Source organism: Gobio gobio, assembly GCF_949357685.1.
Source record: "Gobio gobio genome assembly, chromosome: 12".
NCBI classification, from domain to species: Eukaryota; Metazoa; Chordata; class Actinopteri; order Cypriniformes; family Gobionidae; genus Gobio; species Gobio gobio.
In genome coordinates this window covers 24,763,935-24,787,800 of record NC_137105.1, presented here as the reverse complement: position 1 = coordinate 24,787,800, position 23,866 = coordinate 24,763,935, and the positions used below count along the sequence as shown (strand labels likewise).

The 23,866-nt window shown below is 37.8% G+C and overlaps 1 protein-coding gene across 1 annotated transcript; it reads left to right on the top strand.

Annotated features, from left to right (window-relative positions):
* Positions 1–1,841: 1,841 nt before the first annotated feature.
* Positions 1,842–15,285, top strand: cep170bb (centrosomal protein 170Bb). Its single transcript, XM_079831515.1, has 18 exons — positions 1,842–1,994; positions 3,212–3,301; positions 5,634–5,709; positions 6,015–6,076; positions 6,198–6,312; positions 7,337–7,453; positions 7,557–8,057; positions 8,470–9,575; positions 9,873–10,049; positions 10,179–10,305; positions 10,421–12,106; positions 12,300–12,531; positions 12,652–12,811; positions 13,633–13,764; positions 13,936–14,024; positions 14,367–14,460; positions 14,549–14,600; positions 14,691–15,285. The coding sequence occupies exons 1-18, from the start codon at positions 1,890–1,892 to the stop codon at positions 14,864–14,866; spliced, it is 5,097 nt and encodes a 1,698-aa protein (XP_079687641.1). The 5' UTR covers positions 1,842–1,889; the 3' UTR covers positions 14,867–15,285.
* Positions 15,286–23,866: the final 8,581 nt, after the last annotated feature.

Sequence of the window (23,866 nt, the reverse complement as noted above, 5' to 3'; positions counted from 1 at the left end):
TGTTAAAGCAATGGTAAATTTGGCAGTAAAAATCCATTGTTTTGGTCTTGGTTGAGCTTGTGTGTAAAAGAAGTTCAAGTATTTTAAATTTATAAAAATATAGTTTTATAATATAATAAATAGGCCTAATATTATTTTTTATAAAAATTATATTTTAAATTTAAAAATATATGCATTTTGTTTAAAAGCAAAAATAAATGTGTTAATTGTATAGTCTACACTGACAGATGTTGAGGTAACTGCGTTAAGAGTTTAGGAAATTTGTTAAAAGTATTGAAAAAATTGTCATAGAGATTGTAAAAAAAACTGTAAACCGCGCTTGTTCAGTGGTGTAGCAGTATCTGCTGTACACAATGCACCGGTGGCGGCGCTGGACGCAGATGTCATGACAGCACAGGAGAGGGTGTAGTCTACATGGAACCACAACACTGAATCAGAATCCACGACCTTTAAACTTGATTTCACTGAATAACGGTGTAGCCCGGGAAGCGCATATTTTATGGAAAAGAAGACGTTGCATTTGTTTATCTGGGAGAAATCAGCGCATCTGGATTAGGCTAGTAGGTAAGGTCGGAAGATATTCAACATCATCACTGGCTGTAGATAAAAGGACAGATGCGCACTAGATTAGTGTATTCCACATTGTAGAAAGGTTAATGTTTTGCTACATCAAAAAGATTATTGTACATATGTAGCCTACTGACAGTTTGATATGCGGTTGAATTAGGCTACGCGAATAAATTCCGATCGGAGATGTCTATATTCAGCTACCACAATCAATATGGCTAAATATCCGTACATTCGTGGATTTGGTTCACATGTACTGATGTCACATTCATGTCTGATGTAATTGAGAAGGAGAAAGAGAAATTAAGGCAGCAGAACGCGCCTCTCTCGTGATGGTGCGACGGCAGCTGATTCCTCCATCACCAAATCATTGCTGCTCATTGCTGGTCAGTCCTTATGATGATCGTATGGAGCAGACGAAGGCCCGATTTAATACAAATGTGACATAAAATACACAACTATATTGCATGCTAAATCATATTGTCCACTAATAGCATGAAAATAACCAATTGCGTGTGTATGACATGCATGATTTTACGCTTTTAGCGTCTCTTTGCGACGAACAAATGAAAGCATGATCTGTGCAGGCCTGCTGAGATATCATTTGCTTCTTAAATGTACAGGGATTTGGCATATATAAAAAAAAAACATCTTTAAAACGACATCTTTCTATCTGCTGTTTAGAAATCTAAATCCCCCTTATGAAACAGATAGGCTACCTTTTCTAAAAACATCTGAAAAATATTATTCCGACGTTACATGTCTAGACAGCTGTCTTCTAATAACGTGTTAACACTGTCAGCAAATATGCATCCATTTTGAGAAGAACGTAGGCTATGCACAAACCGAACTTCTGTTAAAACAAGAACACATTATGTCTATAGTTCTGTGACATGAGGTCTTGCACAATTGTGTTAGTTCAGGTGAATTCTTGAACGCTTAACTGAATTACATGCAGCAAATCAGTGGTTTTGGCTAATAATTATGCTGCATTGACCAACACATTTATGTTAAAATTAACTGTGGTAGAGGCTTTTTGGGTCTATATTTTTTCTATTCCTGTTCTCCACCACTGAATAACATGAGATGTGTCCTTATGGACATTAACACTGAATCTGGTCAATGAAAACAAATTAACTCTGTCCCGTCTTTTAAACTGTCAATGTTTAATTAAGTAGGCCTACTATAATATGACATTATAAGACATATGGGTTTACTTGACTTTTCCCCTTCTAGTATTAAAATGTTAAATAAAACCTATATTTCTTCTCAAGAAACACAATCTTTTACAGGATGCAAAGGGGTTTCTCTGAGCAACAAAGATGAGTGTGACATCATGGTTCCTGGTCAGCAGCTCTGGTACTCGTCACCGTCTGCCACGGGAAATGATCTTTGTTGGCCGGGAGGACTGCGAGCTCATGCTGCAGGTAGGGTTTTCATGTGCCCTTCTTTCCCTTGAAGTGTAAAAAGTGTGTCTCAACCACATTTGTGAATGCATCCAGAACTGTTGCCATAGTGGCAGCTTAGTGTTAATAGCTGAAAACAAGCGTGTTTTCACACATGCCGCATAACCATTGTATCTAGAAGGCAAAAAAGATCAAATGTGCATACATTTCATAGCCTATGTAACATATGCTTGAGGTATGCTTGTAAATGCTTGACTTATGTAGAGAAAATAAAAAAAACAACAACATATGGATCACAAATAAAGGAGAAATGGAAAGCTTGTTTCTGCCACTGAATGAATAAATACAAAAGTAATTGTAACTTTTTTTTCTCACAATTATGACTTTTTTCTCAGAATTGCAAGATATAAACAATTGCGAGTTATAAAGTCGGAATTGCAAGATAAAAATGTTAGAACTGTGAGATTACTTTTTCTCTCAGTATTGGACTTTATAACTCGCAGTTGAGAAAAAAGTCAGAATTGCGAGATATAAATGCCATTGCGATAAAAAAAGAGTATGTCTAAGGCTCTGAGGTGGAATAGACTTTACTTTTTTTTTTTTGTAAAGTATGGTCAGAATTATTGTCAAGGATGTAAGTACATCAGTGGTTTTGGCTCATAATGATGCTGCACTGAACTCAATGTTTATGTTAAAAAATACAAATACTTTATAAGTTTTAAAGAAAAAGTTAGAATTGCGAGATATAAATGCCATTGTGATAAAAAAGAGTATGTCTAAAAAAAGAGTCAGAATTGTGAGATATCAACTCATGATCAATTGCAGATTTCAACAAAACAAAAACAGATTTCAACAACAACCAGATAAAATAAAGGTATCGTCACAAATGGTCAATCATTACTTGTACAGTATTTTTATGTCATTACTACAACTCTGAGCCATTCATTTAACCATGAGGTTTTTGTCGTCTGCCAGTAGACATGTAATCTGCAACATGCGTTGCTTCATTTCATGAGTTCACTGAGCAAAGGGGATAAACAGATTTGGCATTGCTGTTCACAGTCAAAAGTTTGATCTTGAAATGAGATTGCGCTCTTGCAGCCAGGATTTACTAAAAAAATGCATGTTTAATAATTTTAAATCAAATCGTCAATCAAATATACATTATAATTTGGGTGGAGTGAAAAAATATAAAGAATCATCAAGATGCCTAATGTAGATGCCTTTTTTCCCTTTAGTCTCGTAGTGTGGATAAACAGCATGCTGTTATCAACTATAACCCTTCCACAGATGAGCACCTTGTCAAGGATCTAGGAAGTTTAAACGGGGTAAGCTTTTGAAACAAAAAGCACTATGCTGAGTGTGACTGAAGCTCAGAATACTGTCATAAAAATCTGAGTGCATTTTTTAAAAAGATTTATTTTGGCAGTTCTGCCTTTATTGTGACAGGATACTATAGAATGGACACGAAGCAAGAGGGAGGGGGTGGGGGGGATCAGAAAAGGTCCACAAGCTGGGACTCAAACTCAGGTCGGCTGAAACGCAATGACGCTATATGTCAGCGTGCTGCCCACAAAGCTATTGGCACCAAGTGCATTTTAACAAACTACTGTGGCATTATCTGAAAGACTATCTGGATTTTCTTTCCCCTTGGTTTTGAAAATAAATGGAAAATTCACTAATATGATGCTGTTGCAGACTTAAAATGTTGGTGTCCTAACTGTAGTACAGAGAGGATCAATTAACCCTTGAATCAGACCCAGTCCCAATGACAAACGTATATAGGAAACTTTCTTAAAAGGATAGTTCACACAAAAGTTCTGTCATCACTCTCTTGCACTCAAATATCTCGTAGAACATATCATTCTGAAACTCTATGCATTTCTTTCTTCTGCGGGACACAAAAGTAGATTCTGTACTTCGAATATTGTTAAATCTTGAATAATTTCTTGTGATGTTCCTCATTTCCTTATTTATCGCTTTAAGGCCCCGATATACTTCAATCATAATCGAAGAACGAACTGATGTGACGTCATTTTGAACAAAATCAGGCCGAAACAAAGTTCGTTTTTGAGTTCCTTCTGGGAGTTCGAAACAGCTTACCAAAACAAACTTTTCTGGAAAGAACACCTTCTTTCTGGTCTGTGGCGATTATGTAATTGGTGGCTCTGCATTCTTTCACGTGGAATTATTTTCCGGTTCATTTCTCATGTTCAGTTCTTTGAGATCAGACATCCGTGAGTGAAAACTTGAACATACTAGAGAGCCGCTTTATGGTAGAAAAGTAAGTTTTACTTCTGATGAAATGAGACATGGACACTGTTTTTCATGTTTAATACTGTAAAGCTGCTTAATTTTAAGCAATCTATTATATAAATAAACGTGATAAGACCTTATTGGAGTGCCGAGTTGCAGAGCTTGTGCGTTGCAAATATCCATGTTGCCATGATCAGATGCTTTTTTTATGCTTTCTTTAAAAAATGCTTGCTGTTTTCTCATTATTTTGTTATTGAGAGGAAAGCGCGCAGCACATATTTACATATTCATCTAACCGTCGCTCTCAGCAGTGTGGGTGGCATTAGATGTTCACTAACAGTATACCGCTGGTCACATATTTCGAACTTGTATATCGGGGGCTTTATATAAAAATAATCTGCTAAATGAATCACTGTAAATATAAATGTTTTTGTTTTGTTTCAGATTGAAGTTAAAGCACAGTTATATACACTATATTGCCAAAAGTATTGGGACACACCCCCAAATCATTGAATTCAGGTGTTCCAATCACTTTCATGGCCACATGTGTAATCAAGCACCTAGCAATGCAGACTGTTTCAAAAAACATTTGTGATAGAATGGGTCGCTCTCAGGAGCACAGTGAATTCAAGCCTGATACTGTGATAGGTTGCAACCTGTGCAATAAGTCCATTCATGAAATTTCCTCGCTACTAAATATTCCACGGTCACCCGTTAGTGGTTTTATAACAAATTGGAAGCAATTGGGAACGACAGCAACTACTGCCGCATGCTACAGTCAATAGCTACAGACCTTCAAAGTTCGTGTTGCCTTCAGATTAGTTTTAAGAACTGCGTAGAGAGCTTCATGGAATGGTTTTCCATTGCCGAGCAGCTGCATCCAAGCCTACATCACCAAGTGCAATGCAAAGCGTCTGATGCAGTGGTGCAAAGCACACCGGCACAGGACTCTAGAGCAGTGGAGATGTGTTCTCTGGAGTGATGAATTACACATTTCTGTCTGGCAATCAAATGGACAAGTCTGGGTTTGGTGGTTGCCAGGACTTGTTTTTCAGTGGTTGGGCATGGCCCCTTAGTTACAGTGAAAGGATCTCTTAATGCTTCAGCAAAACCAAGACATTTTGGACAATTTCATGCTCCCAACTTTGTGGGAACAGCATGAAATTCCCATAAACACACTCCTAAACTTGTGGAAAGCCTTCCCAGAAGAGTTGAAGCTGTTATAGCTGCAAAGGGTGGGCCAACTCCATATTAAACCCTACGGATTAAGAATGGGATGTCATTAAAGTTCACGTGTATGTAAAGGCAATAATGTATATTTTCTGATGCAAAAGCATTTTCCCTCATAACCTTCCCTCATTCACTGTGGCATATACATTACTTGTTTTTCTTCTCCTATTTCAGACCTTTGTGAATGACTTGAGAATTCCAGACCAAACATACATAACCCTCAAGCTTTCGGACATTGTTCGTTTTGGATATGATATCCTTTTTCCTGATTTTCCTGCATGCCAAAGCATGAAACCTTAAATTTGGTTGTGGCAGTTTGTTGTCTGTTGACTAATTTCTTGAGCGTTTTCCGTACAACATTTTGTTATGATTTAAATGAGACACGGCCTTGTTTGGCACTGATATATTACAGTATTGTGGATATATTATAAAATTTCAAATTAACCCACCTTAAACAAGACAGATCAGCTTCGTGTCTGCTTAAGATACAGGCGGATATTCGTCTTTAAGATTTGTATACATCTAAGTTGTAATGTACTGACTTAACATTAAGAGCACATTCACATGTGTATATTCTTGAGAAGAGTCAACATAAAGTCCCTGAAGAGGCCCTCAAGGTATGGTTCTAGCTGTTTGTGTGTGTATTTATCTTTTTTATGTTCTATCTAAAGCATATCAAACTAATTATGTATGTTTTATACAAATAATATTTTTGTGGACTGCCCCCTGCTGTGTCAGCATGAGAAGTACACCAGTCAGCTGCAGATGGGTGTAAAATCTGCAGAGGGCAAGCAACAGAACCTGCAGGAAGAAAGGGTCAAATTAGAGCGTTCTGAACGCAAGAGTCTCACAGGTGAGAGTGATAAAGAATGACCAAAGGCAGGAGAAAAAGTCAGAGTGAGAGAGTTATAAAAATAATTAAAAAAATGCTTTGTATCATGGGGTACAGAGGGTATCTAACAACAAGTTTCTGTCTCTTGTCTATAGCGTTTGTTAATCTCGGTTTATCTGTAACACTGCAGTACAGTGTAAACCCCTCCTAGTTGAGATTTTGGTCAGGTGACAGATACTAAAGATAATCCTTATGCCTTAGTCCAGCTGCTGGCACTACATTGGCACATACATCAATGAGCATATGTTGCTGTTAACGCTCATGGACCACTCAACCTGTAAAGCCAAGTGCTGAAAAGTTTTTTTTAAATATATCCAGTGATGTTCCTATAGTATATGTCAAATCTATTTTTATTACAAATAATATTATCAGTATAACTAATATAGTGTTAAGTTTAGAGAAACTGAAATTAGAAAATCAACATGAGGGTTGTTTGAGTTTTTAGATAAAATATTGAAATAATAATAATAGAAACGTATATATAATAATAATAATTAATAATATTTGTTAGGGTACATTAAAATGCATAGACTATGCAAAGAGTAATACTAATGGCAAACATTTAATATGATGTACTTCATTTCTAGATAAGCTTACATGGTTATTGTTTGTTTTATTGTAATTATGTTAACATGCACTGAGTATAAAACTCCACTTAACATTCAGTATACTGGACATCAAATTCAAAATCACAAGAAAACTTGTTCCAGGTCATATGATACACAGATTGGTCATATGGGTTATATGTTAGAAAATAATACAAATTTGTCCAGTATACTAGATGTTTGGAATAAGGATGATAGTCTATATATTTTGTTTTATTGTAAACTGAATTAAGAGCTGCTCCAAATTTATGACAGTGATGAAGTGTTTAAGAATTGCTTGATGAATAAATTTGGGCTTAGCATGATAACTAACTCATCATCTCTGTTTATCTCTCATACCCTCTCTTTCTTTTTCTGTGTTTACATGTGTTTCTCTTCAGAGTCCCCTGTACCCCGGCCAACACCATTGTATGGCCAGCCATCATGGTGGGGTGAGGAGGACTCTGGGAACAAGGGAGCACACAATGAAATACGAAGGTCAGGTGACAATCATTCAGGTAAGAACTTGTCCTCCCTTACTGCCAAATTTCATGTGTTTTTGATAAGGACATTTGTCTTTCTTTACCATATTTACAGTTTGGTGTGGGTGTCTGTTGACAGAGATCACAAAGGAGGCCCCAACAGCTGAGGATGAATTTAACATCTCTGTTCAAGAGATCCATGACAGCCAGGCCAAGTCACCCTACCTGTACCACCGAGAGCCCAGCTATTTTGAAATTCCAACAAAGGAGTTCCATATGCAACCCAAGTCCCCAGCGACGGATTTGATCGACATCCCAACCAAAGACACCAATGTTTCTCTGATTTCTACACATCCAGTTGTCCAAAGTCATGCTTCTTTTACTATTGAGTTTGATGACTGCATGCCAGGCAAGATTAAAATCAAGGATCACGTGACCAAGTTCTCCTCTCGTCAACGTAGCAAGCAGCAACAGCCCAATAATTCTCTGGCAGTCACACCCACAGAGGTTCTGTCAGCTGAGAGCAAGGTGGCAGATTGGCTTGTGCAGAGTGATGTCAGCATGATGTGCAGGCGACCACCCTGCGAGGATGTGTACAGCACTAAAAGTGACTTAGCAATGCATATTCGGACGCTCAAAGGTAAGAAACATCTTACACTACCTTTAAAATTGAAATTTTCTGTTAGACTCACACTGATACAAAATGTTCTATGCATAATGTTCTAAAAATATATATACATGTGTCCTATGTAAATACCTTGTTACTCAATCTGTGGCTGTGCTGCCTACTCTTGTTAGGTCTTGGCAAGGCAAACTGGCTGTAGTCTTTGCCAAAAAAAAAATAGATTTTAGAATAGATAAAAAGAATCTGCTTCAAGCTTTAATTGTCATGATTTTAGCGAAACATTTCATTATATAATTGACATATGACTACGAGGAATTATTAATTGCATGGATTTTTATTACAAAATATTTGTTTAAATAATAAGTTGCACTACATTTATGCATTAGATTGACAGACATAATATACATTATATTTGTAATCTTAATAGGACACCATCATGAAGATGGAACCCAGAGTGATTCAGAAGACCCTGTAATGAAAGGAAAACACAGCAAGTCACATCATTCCATGCAATCACAATCATCAGTACAGTCACACCAGTCAGCTCAATCAAAGACATCCGAACCAACAGAATCAATTCTGTCCCAGCAGTCTGTCAAAACTCATCACCCTCAGTCAATCTCACCACACAAACACCAAGGCGATCTTGATGAAAGTGAGGCTCATCCTGTACAAGAAGCCTCCTCTCCACACCAGACAGAGGTTAAGCCCATTCCCCCTGAGCCTCACACCCAGCAGGCCTTCATTATTGAATTCTTTGATGATAATCCGAGAAAGAAGCGGTCACAGTCCTTTACCCACAACTCTGCGCATGCTGACTCCTACTCTGCATTGAAGGCCAAACTAGAGAGACGCAAAGGTCTGGCTCATGGGGAAAGGCCAGCCTCTGTGCATGGGCATGTTCCTCCAACACAGCAAATCACTGTTACACTGAAAGGTTCAAGCCATGGAAGTTCACAACGATCAAGCTCACTGAAGAGAGAGAAGACAGAAGACAATGGGACCAGCACATCTTTATTAGGGACCTCGTCTTGCTCTTCACCAGCTATCACCATTAAGCCTTTTGGGAGTGTGGGCAAGAAGTCCAATCTTGCTCAGGAATTTACGGCAGAGTTCTTGAAGGATTCAGGAAAGACTTCCCCACCTCCCATGTCTGCCCCACCTGTGATGATGTCCCCATCACACACTTTTTTGCCCTCCCCAGCAGATCCCTCTGAACCCTCATCTGTGTCGTACCCATCTTCTCCTTCTCAACTACCTGCATTATCCCAGTCTCCTCTTCCAGTATCCTCCCCCATCTTCTTCTCTTCTCAAGCCCCTGGAAGGGGTCCAGTTTCTAGTGCCTCCCCACTTTGCTCAGCTGGGTCACCTGTGCCGCAGTTTTCACCACTATTAGCTAGTGGTGTTGAAACTAAGGGCTCAAGGGTGACACGAACTGAGGAGGAGGACAGTCTGAGTGATGCTGGTACCTACACAATTGAGACAGAGTCACAAGATAAGGAAGTGGAGGAAGCTAGAAGTATGATTGACCAGGTGACAAATACTTTTTTATATTTTTCTTTGGAAAGAAATATGTAGATGGTTTATTACAATTGGTGTAATAAATCCCAGTTTACTATACAGATATTATAAAACAGTGGAAAACTGTGGCTCTGTGGGACTTCCAAAGCATTGTACTGAGTACAATGTTTGAGTTGTCCAAAATGTACATTTCTTTTTCAACTGCTGGTGTGAATTTGGGGTGCACTACCTGTTTGACCAATGTGGTCTGAACAATGTTTGAGTAGTGTTTGAGAAATATGGTAAATCATATTTGTTCACATTTCACAGGTGTTTGGTGTTTTAGATGCACCAGAATACAGTGGTCAGACTATTGGAGTTTATAGGCCTGTGATTGATGATGGGAAAGATGAGCAACTATTCTTTAGTCATAGCCATGGTATGGCAGCTGATGTAATGTCGACATCATCACAGGGCCATGGTGGGGACCAAGTCATCTCACTGCAGGTATTGTAATTATGTACTGCTATGACAACAGTGCTCTCCTTAATTACTGAAATGTCGCCTTAGCAGTGTCAGTGAATAGTGAACAATTAATGCAATTATGATTGTTAGTTGTTGCCCTTTGTGATTTAGGCACATCCTGGTGTAGGAGGGCCTAAATGGGTCTCACGCTGGGCCAGCCTAGCAGATGCTTATAGTGATCCTGGGGCTACACAAGGATCTATGGGAATTCCACCCCAAAGTGGGCCTGCAGACAGAGGTATTTTCATAGAAAATCACAAATGGTGTTTGAACAAGTAGGCATTTCAATACAAATTTTGATTTTATTATGGAAAGCCAACAAAATAACTATTTTCACTCTTTTGATTTTGAAGATGATAGAGTGACATTAATGATTAGTCAAAGCTTGGATATGTCTGAATCAGAGGGCAGTCAGGGTTCCAGGACCAGACGACTACTTCCTCAGGTTCCACCAGGAGAAAAACTGGAGAACAAAACCCCCAGTATCTTGATCCGGCATGAAACAAACTTGGACCATGAACCACCAGAGAAAGGTTCTAGAGCACCACAGCAGCAGAACTGCACTCAGAGGCTACGTGTCCAAGACGACGTGGACCCAGACAGTCTAAGTGACACCAGTCGTTCAGATGACAGCTCTATCCTTGATAGGAGTGGAAGGAGCCAAGAAAAGAGAGGAACATCACCCTCACCTTCTGAAAATGTAAACCATTCTAGAAGTTTAAGAGAGATGCCACCACCCACTCCCAAACCCACCTCGTTTTATATTGGTTCTGAAGATGGTTCATGCAAGTCAGATGCGTCCAAAAGTCCAATTCTTTCGCAGCCAGAGAGAGACTGCTCTCCTAAGATACCTCCAACCACTGTCTTGATACGACATTTGAGTGGCCATGAGTCTAGGCGTCCAGTGAAGCCCAACTCGTCAGCCCCGAACCTTCAGGAGCATAACAGGGATGTGGTGCCCACCAAAGAGACCTCAACATCATTTGTTCGACAGGAGAGTTTTACCAAAGATAGGCCAAGTGACAACATTCAAGTCAAGAAACTACCACATATCTCTAGTCATCCTGCTTTGAGAAGCTTGGATACAGAAGAAACTGTCCACAATACATTTATCTTTCCTAAAGAAGCAGAGAAATCATTTTCATCACCAGAAGAGAAGTTAAATGGATCTAGTCAACGCTCAAAAACAGGAAGCTCTCCTGCACAAGAGGACTCCCTGTCTGGTGACTCAGATGTTGATACCGCCAGTACTGTAAGCATGGTCAGCAGTAAAAATGCTCCTGTCATTGCACTTAAGAAGCGCACATCTGCAAGTGACCTGCGTAAGGAGAAATCATCATCTGCTCAAGACAAAGCACGGCAACCTACAGCCCGTGAACGGCTATCAGAAAAACGCAGAAATCATGCCTCTGCAGATAATACCAGTAAAACTGAAATAAGTCGTCGGCTTCAGCTTCGTCGCAGTACTGGTAACCGTGGTTCTTTAGACCTTTCGGATAATCAGCATGGTCAACAGCTGTGGCATGAAGCTGCTGCTTCTGACCATGAGTCAAGTTCACGGCCCAACAGCCGCAAAAAACTCACTGCACCCCTGCAGAAGGAGGACCCCAGTAAGGTGACCAAAGGAAGCCATCAGATGCTGACCCGATCCAATAGCCTTTCAGCCCCAAGACCTACCCGTGCCTCCATGCTCCGCCGAGCTCGACTAGGTGAGGCCTCAGACAATGAGGGTGCAGAGACGGACCGTGCATCTCAGAGCTCCGACCACAGTAAGACTCCTGCTGAAGCCAAGAAACTCTCAAGGCTGGACATTCTTGCCATGCCTAGGAAACGCACTAGATCCTTCACTGTTCCAAGTGACAATGAATCCACCTCAAGCAAGCATGGCATTTCTAACCGTCCTACAGAGGCGAGTAGCAGTGCGAGGAAAGGGGCTTCAAGTGAGGTGAGGCAGGCTTCCAGCAAAGGGACTGCATCAGTAGGGAAACACTCCTCCACCCGTACCCGCTCTAACCAAGTTAAACACAGTAGCACAGCTGGTGAGTATCTGTCAATTTAATATTCTTTGTATACATCTATATATCTCTAAATACAGTTCCTCTAGACAAGATCACTGGAGTGGCATAACTTTATCGTTATTACTGACAGTAATGTGGCTTTGATGTTTCTAATTACGAAAATGATACTTTGATTAGAAATGTCAATTTCCCTATTTTTTATTTAAAACTTGAGGTTCCCACCGTAGACATAAGGATTCAGACTTTTCCTCTACCTCAGAGGAGGAGTTCGAGACCATTTCCAACTCTAAGCAAAAACGCTCACATGCCTCAGCTTCAACTCAGACACAGACACCACAGAAGACTGTTCAAATGAGGCTAAAATGTGGCTCTTTGGAAACGGAAGAGGATGAAACTCAGAATGAACACTTCCAGAATTGGTCTACTCATAGTGCCGAGATTGCCAGGTTATTTGATTTTCTTTGTGTTGTTGTTGTTGTGGTGCAATATGCTAATGCAAATGGTAGTGTGTGCATATTTAAGATTGAGGAATTTTTATATTTTCAATTTATACTTATATCCTTTAGGCTGAGTCAAGACCTGGCCAAAGATCTTGCCATTCTTGCACGTGAAATCCATGATGTAGCAGGGGATGGTGACTCCCAGACATCTTCAGGCATAGGAGCTACCACTTCCCCAGGCTCCATGCCAAATACCCCTGCATCCACTATCTCAACCAGGGAGGAGGTAGGCCTAAAGTTATTTTTCTCTGTTAAATGACATCCCATCATATACACTGGCCCATTCCACTACCTTTTCAGTATGAAGCAGAACATGATGCAAATGTTTGCACTCCCCTCATTAGCACAATGAGAAAAAAATTATTGTAGATAAAATGCTAAAGTCAAAGGTAACCTAGCATGTTCGGTTTGGAGTCACGTAGCATGGTACACCTCATAATAATTATATTGTGTCCCAAAAAGTATTAAGACTAAGGTAAAAGTTTTCTTTGTATTCTTGCATACGTTTTGTTGTATATTTTCTCTTTTGTGCAGAAACCATATGCATCATTACAGAGGTTCCTGTTACCTCAGGTGCTGAGTTCACCACTCATCACTCATTATCACCAAGTGTTGTCCAGAATTTAAATACTTTCTTTGTGAGCCAAAACCAATGTACTAACAGCTGTCTGATTTCCACCTTTGTCAACCTGTTGTTGAAACTGCTGTCTCACTGACTTATTTGCATGAGGGAATTCACTAATGCATGGAACCTCACTTCCAAACTCTCTGAAGGCTGTATGTTCACAAAACATGTTATGTTCATATTTAGGAGATTGTCCAGCTATATCATTGAGGAATTAGGATCAAAGTAGCTATGTTGTTTGTGAACATAGAACCCTTTGCTATTCACAATTGAATTGGCATGATCACACAGATATCTTTATCTCTGAAGCTTCCATTGTAAACTGAGCTCAGAGATGTTTGTCTGTTAACATCAAATTGAACCTGCCATTGTCATATCCACGTGTTCTTAATGGTGCTTTCCCATCCCTGATTAATCTACAGCTGGTACAGCATATACCCGAGGCAAGTCTGAACTATCAAAAGGTTCCTCCAGGCTCAACTAGTCCAATAGACCAGGACTCAAATATGAACGACCATGACAGTTCCAGACGGCGTCCCTGGAACCGTGAAGAGGTCAAATTTGGTCAAATCTTTTGCTCATTACACTAATAAACTGATCCATTAGTCATTTGCTCAGGGTGTTACAACCTGCATAGCCAATGGCAGTGTCTCTCAGATACGGTATAGATAAACTACACTTGCATACTTTTTCATTTTAACCTTCGACTCTTAATTTAATCACAGGTAATTCTGGACAATCTTATGTTGAACCCAGTCTCCCAGCTCTCCCAGGCTATCAGAGAGAACACGGAGCAACTAGCAGAGAAAATGAAGTATGAAGTAAAATATTTCCTATTTAAAGTTCAATAGGCTGTAGGTACATTATAACCATAAACCACTTGGTAGCTGTTAGCAGGGTATTAAGGGAGTTAAGTGGAGATTCTCACCCTAGAGAATATGTGAACATATGTGTAGTCCAGGATGAGTCATCAGTAATTTTGGTACATTTTTACCACAACAAAGAGACTGTGTATCTGCTAAAGACTGACTTTGTCAACCTTTAGGAGTTCACTAGCATATACAGTGGAGTCAAACTTGAAGCTTGAATGCGAGCTTTGTACAAAGTGTCCAGGTGTTTTGTCTGTATAGTCCCACAAATATTGTGTTTTTTTTAGAGTTCTGTTTCATAACAAGACTGACGTCTGGGAGGAAATAGAGGCAAAAATCAATGCTGAAAATGAGGTTCCCATCCTTAAGACATCTAATAAGGTAAATTCTGTTCTGATTAAAGGCAATTTCCAAGACCAGACTTTAATTTAAAAGATTTTGTAATCTATTTACCTTGCTTTGCAAGCAGGAAATCTCATCTATTCTTCAAGAACTGCGAAGAGTCCAGAGACAACTTGAGGGTGAGTTTATTAGCATTAGATCTTAAACTTTGACCATGTATGCTACACATTCCCTAAATCCATTTGTTTTTTGTCTTTGCCCTACCTTAGTGATCAACACTATTGTTGAGCCTGGAGGAATCCTAAAGATGCCCCCTGTGGCAACTTCTCCCAGGGGAAAAACCAAATCGGCTTCCAAGGAGCTTACCAGCCCCACTTCTACTAATGCCAATGCAAGTGCAAAGCGAGGTCCCAGAGGGCCCGATGGAGGGCGATATGTAGTATAAGCATAGTAAACAACTGCACATCTCTTTGGAGACCGCCATATTTGTGGCGTATTTGTAAAAGTATTGTGAGACTATATGTGGTGCAAATATGCTTCATATGCTTTCTCTAAGACTGCGGACACACTTCACAAGCTAAAGTAGGTTGTAAACATTGTTCTTTTAAACAGTTGTAATCATTGGCTTGATTGGATGATTGTCCGTATGCCATGTTGTCATTCATGATTGAGTGAATGTGTGGGTGTTGTGTTGCAGTCTGTTTTTGGTCTCATTGGATGAAAACCATTGTAGCATTCAATCCATGTTCACTGTCAATCATGTAATGCACTTGGCTACTACAAATCTACAGCATGAAAAAAGGGGCTAACACACAATGCCTTGTGCTTGCCTTCAACAAGGGCATAGCCATTAGCTTGCTTTGCAAAACAAAACAAAAAAGACAGAAAAAATATGTTTTCAATATAATTGTGCAGAATAATACTAGTTGTTTTAAATATAATACTATCAGACTATAATGCTATTAATTGAATATTGCTGCTTCTGAGAATATGGCTACTGTTGAATTCCCAGATATAGCAAGTCAAAATATTGTTAATAGTAATCAAAAATATTGTTAAAAGTAATCAACCTTTCGCATAAATGTTTAGTACGGTGATTGGGAGGGAACATGTTTGGTACACTTTTGTAGTAGCCACTCATATGTTGTGGCCTATGTTGAGGGAATGACATATTCTCGTAGCCATGAGATCAACCCGTGGCTACAATTTAAAAGTAACCCAATTCCACTGGAAAACCACAGACTTGGTAACACTGAAATTGACACAAATTTTGCGATTTGATTCAAGGTTCATAAGGCCACTTTTATAATAATAACGCATTTTGATGATATAAGAAGAGTACAAATAAAATTAATTTGTCAACCACATTCACTCAATCAACTCACGTTAACCCTCAAAAATGACCCGAAGCGTTTTATAAATTTTTTTTAAAAATCGTAGCTTCATCGGAATGGTCCGAAACTTGGTGCCTTTATTGGTACTTGGTATATGAACACCCAAAAAAATGGGGACAGGATTTGAGAAGTCTAAGTGGTCATAAAAAAAATAGTCACACTCAGGACCTTCGGGTCAAAAATGACCCCCATAGGAAATGAATGGGAAATTGGCAAAAATATGATTTTTTTTTTTTTTAGTTTTTTTGTGCATACAATCTACAAATCAGCCAGGATGCAGAAAAAAAGGACTCAACAGTGAAGGGGTGAATCTCTAAAACATCAAGAGTGCAAAACAGACAAAAAAAACTCACACAAAAACACAATTAGCTTTTGAAATGGCATGCGTTCATTTGTGTGTGCGTGTGTTTTTGTGTGTGTGTTTTTTTGTCTGTTTTGATGTTTTAGAGATTTACTCCTTCACTATTGAGTCCTTTTTTCTGCATCCTGGCTGATTTGTAGATTGTATGCACAAAAAAACTGTGTATTTTCATATTTTTGCCATTTCCCATTCATTTCCTATGGGGGTCATTTTTGACCCGAAGGTCCTGAATGTGACTTTTTTTTTTTTTACGACCACTTAGACTTTTCAAATCCTGTCCCCAATTTTTTTGGGTGTTCATATACCAAGTACCAATAAAGTCACCAAGTTTCAGACCATTCCAATGAAGCTACGATGTTTAATTTTTTTTATAAAACGCAAGATCCACTATAGTGGTAAAAATGTGCTATTGCGTGATAAAAATGCTCAATGTGTCCACTGGATGGCACCGATCTCATTAAAAAATTACTTTCATGAGGCCTAGGCTTGACTCTAAAATGAAATACAGCTTTAATAAAAATGTTTTAAAAATGATATATATACATTTTTTATTATATTCAATGGGAAAAAAAATGGGTCATAATTATTGCATAAATATTAATTATAAATCATAAAATTATCTCAAAACACAAAAAAAGAAAAGAAAAAATATTATTGAACAAAAATATATTTCATTGATTTTACTCAAATCTTTTTTATCTTAATCCCGCCCTTCGGGTGACCCATAAATGAAGAACCCCAGAGGGTTAATATGTTGTGGCCTCAACATGCTGTGGATTTCCCACAAATCAAAACTAAGTGAACCAATCATGTCCCCTCCTGGTCACTGTAGTTTTGCAACTACACCATATATGTCTGGAGTGTTAAGGGTGTTTAAGTTTACATGTGTAAGCGGCTGCTAGATTATAATAGAGTCATGTGTGATGCTGTGAAGTGTTGTTGCTGTGTGTTACAGACGAAAACTTGAAAAACGGGTTACCTTCACCCTGCTCCAATATATTATATGCTTTTATGATTGTATGCAAAAAAGTGATTGTTTTTCATTTGGGATGACATAGAGCTATCATTGGTGAGAACAAAAAACAGCTGGATGTAACAGGCTAGCACCCCCACGTTTACATTAGCTGTGTATTCTTTAAGTGTCAAATAATCAATGTATTTGTGATTTTGAATGTTTTAAAAGCATCAAAATGATGTTTAAATATCCTGAATGAGTTCCACAACAATAATGTCACACTAATATTAAATTTAGGAAATTGTACATATTATAAAGGTAAGATGCTCAGCCAGGTTCTCCAGGAACAGTGTTGAAAACCATTGGGTTAGAGTTCAAATGAGACCTTTAAGGGGAAGATGCCCCCCCTGAATTCACCCAGAGTGGAATGTTGTCACTAGTGTTTTTTATTAAATTTTTTGATACTTCATGGGAATGTTAAATCAATAAATCAATTAATTAGATGTACGTAAGACACTTTTCAATAAAACCCATAGCATAATTGAGTGAAATTATTACATTTGAATTCATAGTGTTGCTATTATGACATCTTCAATTACAAAATGTAAATATTCATATGTCTGTATATAAATCATGGAATAAATTTACCTTTCAGATTAATCTCTTTTATCTGGTATTCTGCCATAAGTTGTCTGCCATAAGTTATTTAATTATTCATCAAAAGAATGCACAGTTTTAAATAGAATTGATTTAGTATTGATGACTTTTACAATTACACAAATAATAAGTTTGATATCATTTATACATTCATAGTTTCCCCAGGTAGGGGCCATCTTAACTCATATGGCCTCTTCGAATAATTTTACATGTGCTGTAACAACTAAATTAGCAAACGTTTTATTTCACTTAATAAGACATTGGCTTATGCATTATCATCCTGCACATTAAACTTATTGATAGCTTACAATTTAAAAGTGAATGCACATTGTTCTTAAGAGGGGGCATCTTCCCCCATTTTAGTTTGAGACTGGCCAGTATAGAAATATTGCGAAAACCAGTATCTTCTGATGACAATGTGAATGTGCAGTAAACCATACAACTACTGTATATACAGTACAAAACATCTTTCTGTCTACCAGCATCCCATCAACACATTGCATTATTTAGAAAATTACACCATTGAATTGCATTTGCTTTATGTTTGTAATTGTGATCTTCCATTACAGCACTTTTTCTATTTATCATTCAAAGGCTCTACAATCCTGATGTTAATCAAGTCAATCTTGGAAAAAAATTTTTCTGCACTAAGAAATGATTGTATACAGTAGATTTGTTTAGAGGTTTTTCAGCTCACCATCAAGCAGTTAGCTTTTTTTTTAACCTGGGTGTTATGAATGGTTTGCGGTATAAAATGCAAATAAAATAATACTTTTGGTATTATTGCATGTGCGCCATATGTAATCTGGCTTTGCCAGTGATGCTAGTAGAACTTCCAAACTCTTAACTAACAGAAACAGCAATTAACTTGTGAGAACACTATGGTTCCACAGACATTTTTAATTTCATACTAATTACAGTTTTTCTCAATCGATTTGGTACATTTCTCCAAACTCAGGTAACAGTTCTCAAAACCGTTAACACAGCAAACTAAACACACTTTTATGCTGGCGAAACCGTTAAGTATTCACTGCACAATGAAACACAGCATTTTATTCTAGTAATGCATTTATTAAAATTCAATATTAACATCAAAACTAAAAGTGTGTTCTCTGTTGATTTTATAACAAATTCAGCTGAAGACAAAGAAAAATGAAAATACATGTTTTTCATTAAGTTCTTTAATGAGGAGTTCAGGTGTATAACAATAAGTTGTCACCCCACACACATATACACATATATATATATATACATATATATATATATATATATATATATATATATATATATATATATATATATATATATATATATATATATATATATATATATATATATATATATATATATATATATATATATATAAAATGCAAATAAGTACATAAGTAAATAAAAAAATAAAGTGATAAATGTACTTCATTCATTGAATCAATTATTTTATTGATCATGCCTCTCAATTACATCTGGCCAGAGAATTTCATCAACATCACAGAAAATATTTTCACGAGTCATGCATCGTGGGACATGCTTGTACCCCAATATCTCCACAGGCCTCTTCCAGTGCTTGAAGACTTACTTGGTTGTAAGGGTTGCGATCATGTACTTTCCATCTCCAAGAGGAGAATAATTCCTCAATTGGATTCAGGAAAGGAGAATATGGTGGAAGAAACACCATCCTGAATTGTGGGTGATTCTCAAACCACTCTCGCACTAGTGCTGAATGGTGGAATTGGACATTGTCCCAAACAACTTCAAAATTACGCACCATTTGCTCCTGATCACCCTTCGGAAAGAGGATTTAATTGAGGAGGTTTAAAAAATGTATGAGCCTTGCTGTGTTGTATGGTCCAAGACAGCATTGTGTGCCACAACACCAGTTGTAGAAATTGCTGCACAGAGAGTGATGTTGCCTCCTCGTTGTCCAGGGACATTGACTGTAGCACGATGGCCAATCCCATTTCTCCCTCTTCTCCTTTTTTTTTTTGAAGATTGAAGCCTGCTTCATCAATATACAGGTACTCATAATGAGTTGCACTGCTATCCAACTCCAAGATTCTCTAGAGTAAAAAGAACATTGGCATTGATGCAGTCAACTACTGTGAAATTGTTGCTGAAGTTTGAATTCACACTTTGAAGCAGCAGTATACATAGATATGCCTAATATAGTAGCATGGAATAGTTTATGGACACATACTTAAATTTCAGGAAAAAATATATATCTTTGAGTTGACAGTAAAATTGCAGTAATTGGGTTGCACATACTTGAGCAAACTGGAATCGCAACTCCTTCACTCTAAAGGAGTTCCTCTCAAAGGGCACTTTGTATACTTGCTTCATTCGGATAGCATTTCTTCTTAGAACACGGTCAATTGTGGAGAATCTGCATTGGTGGATATTGTGGAACAGTTGATTGTCCTGTGTTATTCTTTGCTGAATTTCTTTGAGACGGAGGGTGATGTTCTGGGTTGAGTGGATTACTAACTCATCAGATAACAATTTGGCGCTAATTGAAGACAAGGGGCCCGTTCTTCGTACGTCGCTAACTCAGTTAGCTGGATTTGATTGTTGACGATTTGACATGATCTCGGATTGTTTGGTTCTTCGAAGCTCATCCTGGACTTGCTGTCATAGTAACAGGTCCGTAAGCTTAAACCTGCTCATGAGCAGGCTTATTTCATGTAAACAGGAATAGATTACATCTTGAGGTGATACTTAAAATCTGTCCCAGCCACTGCTACTTTATTACAAGAGTTCATTACTGAACCAGGGGCAATAATAATTTTAAATAATAATAATAATAATAATATAAAAATGTTATATTGTATGAGAATGTGTATATAATATTATAATGTTGTATATAATAATATAGACACAGCCACTTGATTGAGCGATTTTATTTGTGATGGAATAATTACTTTATAATTTTATTGGAGGTTTACACACATGTTGTACAGTTAATCTGAGCCGTGCATTAATTTAAGCGATGACAGATATTAAAGGGTTAGTTCACCCAAAAATGAAAATTCTGTCATTAATTACTCACCCTCATGTCGTTGGACACCCGTAAGACCTCCGTTCATATTCGGAACACAAATGAAGATATTTTAGTTGAAAGCTGATGGCTGAGAAAGGCTTCAGACAGGCCTCCATTGGCATTCAGTACATTGACACTTCCAAGATCCATGAAAGGCACTTAAAACGTCGTTACAAAGTCTATCTCACCACAGTGGCTCTACAATAATCTTACAATGCGACGACAATAGTTTTTGTGCGCAAAAAAAAAAAATCAAAATAACACCTTTTTCCAACTTGTTCTCGACTTCCGTGTATGCCTCCACGACGCATGCGCGAGAATATGACGCAGATCCGGCGTTCGGACATATGACCCAGAAGCGGTTTGTTTACGAGCAGAGGAAGACGCGCGTGTCTAAGCTGTTGGATTCTACATTGATCGTGCTTTAGGTCTCGGCGTAGTGCTCAAAATGGGGCTTAAGTGTGTATTTCATGGATTCCCGAACACCGGCGCTACGTCATATTCTCGCGCATGCGTCGTGGAGGCATACACGGAAGTCGAGAACAAGTTGGAAAAAGGTGTTATTTTTATTTTTTTTTGCGCACAAAAACTATTGTCGTCGCATTGTAAGATTATTGTAGAGCCACTGTGGTGAGACTTTGTAACGACGTTTTAAGTGCCTTTCATGGATCTTGGAAGTGTAAATGTACTGAATGCCAATGGAGGCCTGTCTGAAGCCTTTCTCAGCCATCAGCTTTCAACAAAAATATCTTCATTTGTGTTCCGAATATGAACGGAGGTCTTACGGGTGCCCAACGACATGAGGGTGAGTAATTAATGACAGAATTTTCATTTTTGGGTGAACTAACCCTTTAAGGGAGTGGCTTGATGCAGCGCAAGAGATGCAGATAATTTGATCTTGACCCTTAAGAAACTTTAATACTGTCACGTTACAAATCTGCTCCAAATTGAATTAAAAATTAAATTACAACATTGAAATAAAAATGTAAAGGGTGTACAAATACTGTATAAAATCGTGAATATAAATAATTGGTAATCATGTTAAAAAAACAAAAAACATTTATCATTTATCTATAATAACTTTTATGTTGGTTTGGTGGTTTGGCTGTTTCCTTATAAAGGTCCAGAAATTCGTGGGGTTTTTATTGTATAATTTGTCAAGTTTTTTGCCCGGTGGCTTTTTTAATTATATGATGACATTACGTTGCCGTCTTGACGCCAGCCAATCGCTGCATTGCTGATCGTGGTTTCGAGTATCGATGCATCTGCCCTCTTCAGGGAACACAAGAACGCGCAGTGATCTTAGATCATTTAATCCAGATATTTTAATCCAATCCGCAAATTCGTTTGAAGAACCAAATTAGCCAGAGATCAGTTATCACGATTAAAAGATCTGGGATCTGTCAAATCATCTCAGATGTAATAAGCAACGTACGAAGAACGGGCCCAAGGTGTGCAACTGATTATTTTACAATTCACAGAGTTTTGTTTGTTGTGTTTTGAAAATTGTACAAAAATGCTTGTGATCTTTGTGAAGAACAATGAAAAAGTTCCAAATGTTTTTCCTGATATATTAAAGATTTGGTTGGTTGTATGAACTGCTGTGATAAAATTTGGGATTTTTGTGCACAGTGTTTTGAGAAAATTATGCTTTTGATTTGTGATTTGTATGAAATGAAGGAGAATTTACTATCTGTTTAGGACAATTACAAAGTGTACTGATCACTGTGTTAACTGTTACCTGAGTTTGGAGAAATGTACCAAATCTATTGAGAAAAACTGTAAAACAACTTAAATCAAACATCCTGGGATCAGCTCAAATCCAAATCCAACTTTTGCTAACACTTTTTATTTGATTTTGTTATCTACCTTTTCTTTTATTATAAACACAAAGTAATGCAAATTCATTTCAAGTTTTAACAGATGTCACTGACATAATTTTGTTAACCATCCAAAGCGTATTACAATTTTAATCTAATTTGTAATAAAGTTATTTAAGATTAACAAACATTTTGCTCTTACTGGAAACAAACTAGGCTACTTTATAATTACACAACTAAAATAAGAAGAAAAAAAAAACTTTTGTGAAGGCGAATAGGCTATATTTGAGATGAAAACATGTTGTTCATAATTCTTTGCAATTTTGAGAATTTGAAGTGAACTAGCCTACAGCAGCAGAGTGTGTATTTTGAGAGGCTTCCATAAACATACAGATCCAGCAAAATAATATACTGTTGGACATAGGCTATGTGAGTCTATTGTTGACTATAAAATTGATTAAAGTTGTAAAGCAAAATAATACCAAATGAAGACTACTTTTAAAACGTTTAAACTAAAGTGTGCGTACGTTAAAATGTTCACCAATTTTTTTTTTATTGAAACAAATAAAGTAACTGGTTTCCTCGCCAATGTTCATATTGATAAAAAAACTTATCTCTGACTGATGTGGAAAAGTGTTTAGCGGCACGTAACGGCCGTTTCACACCGCAAGCGTGAGCGGCGTGAGCAGCGCGTATTTTTTCCGCCGCCCATGTTAATCAATCAGTACGTTTACATGGACAACAATACTCCCATATTAAGCTGATTTATGCTGCCTTCACGTGCTATCGGAATTATCGTAAATACGAGTTTCCTAGGTAAAAATTGCACATGTTGTCGTGTTTACCACTGGGAAGTTCGGAAATAATTTTGATACCCCAATTCCCGAGATGGGCGTGTCATAAGCTTTAAACATGGTGGCGGGGAGAACTACTGCTGTGGCATGTGTGGTTTTATTGTTTTTTTAGGTCGTCTTGTCTTGACATTAATGTAGTACATATTTACATGTAAGAGTAATCATATGAAGCGTGTTGCATGTTTGGTACACAGCGAAAATAGCCTGCATTTGACTGAAATTACAGAATCAGCAGAACGCGGACTATCTGGAATGTTTGTTGTCGGTGCATGGGAGACTACAAATGATGTTGGTTTTAATAAGATTTTCCCAATAAATAGGCAAGAATAACCATGATTCCTGTTCACTCCGACAACAAATCACTTGAATG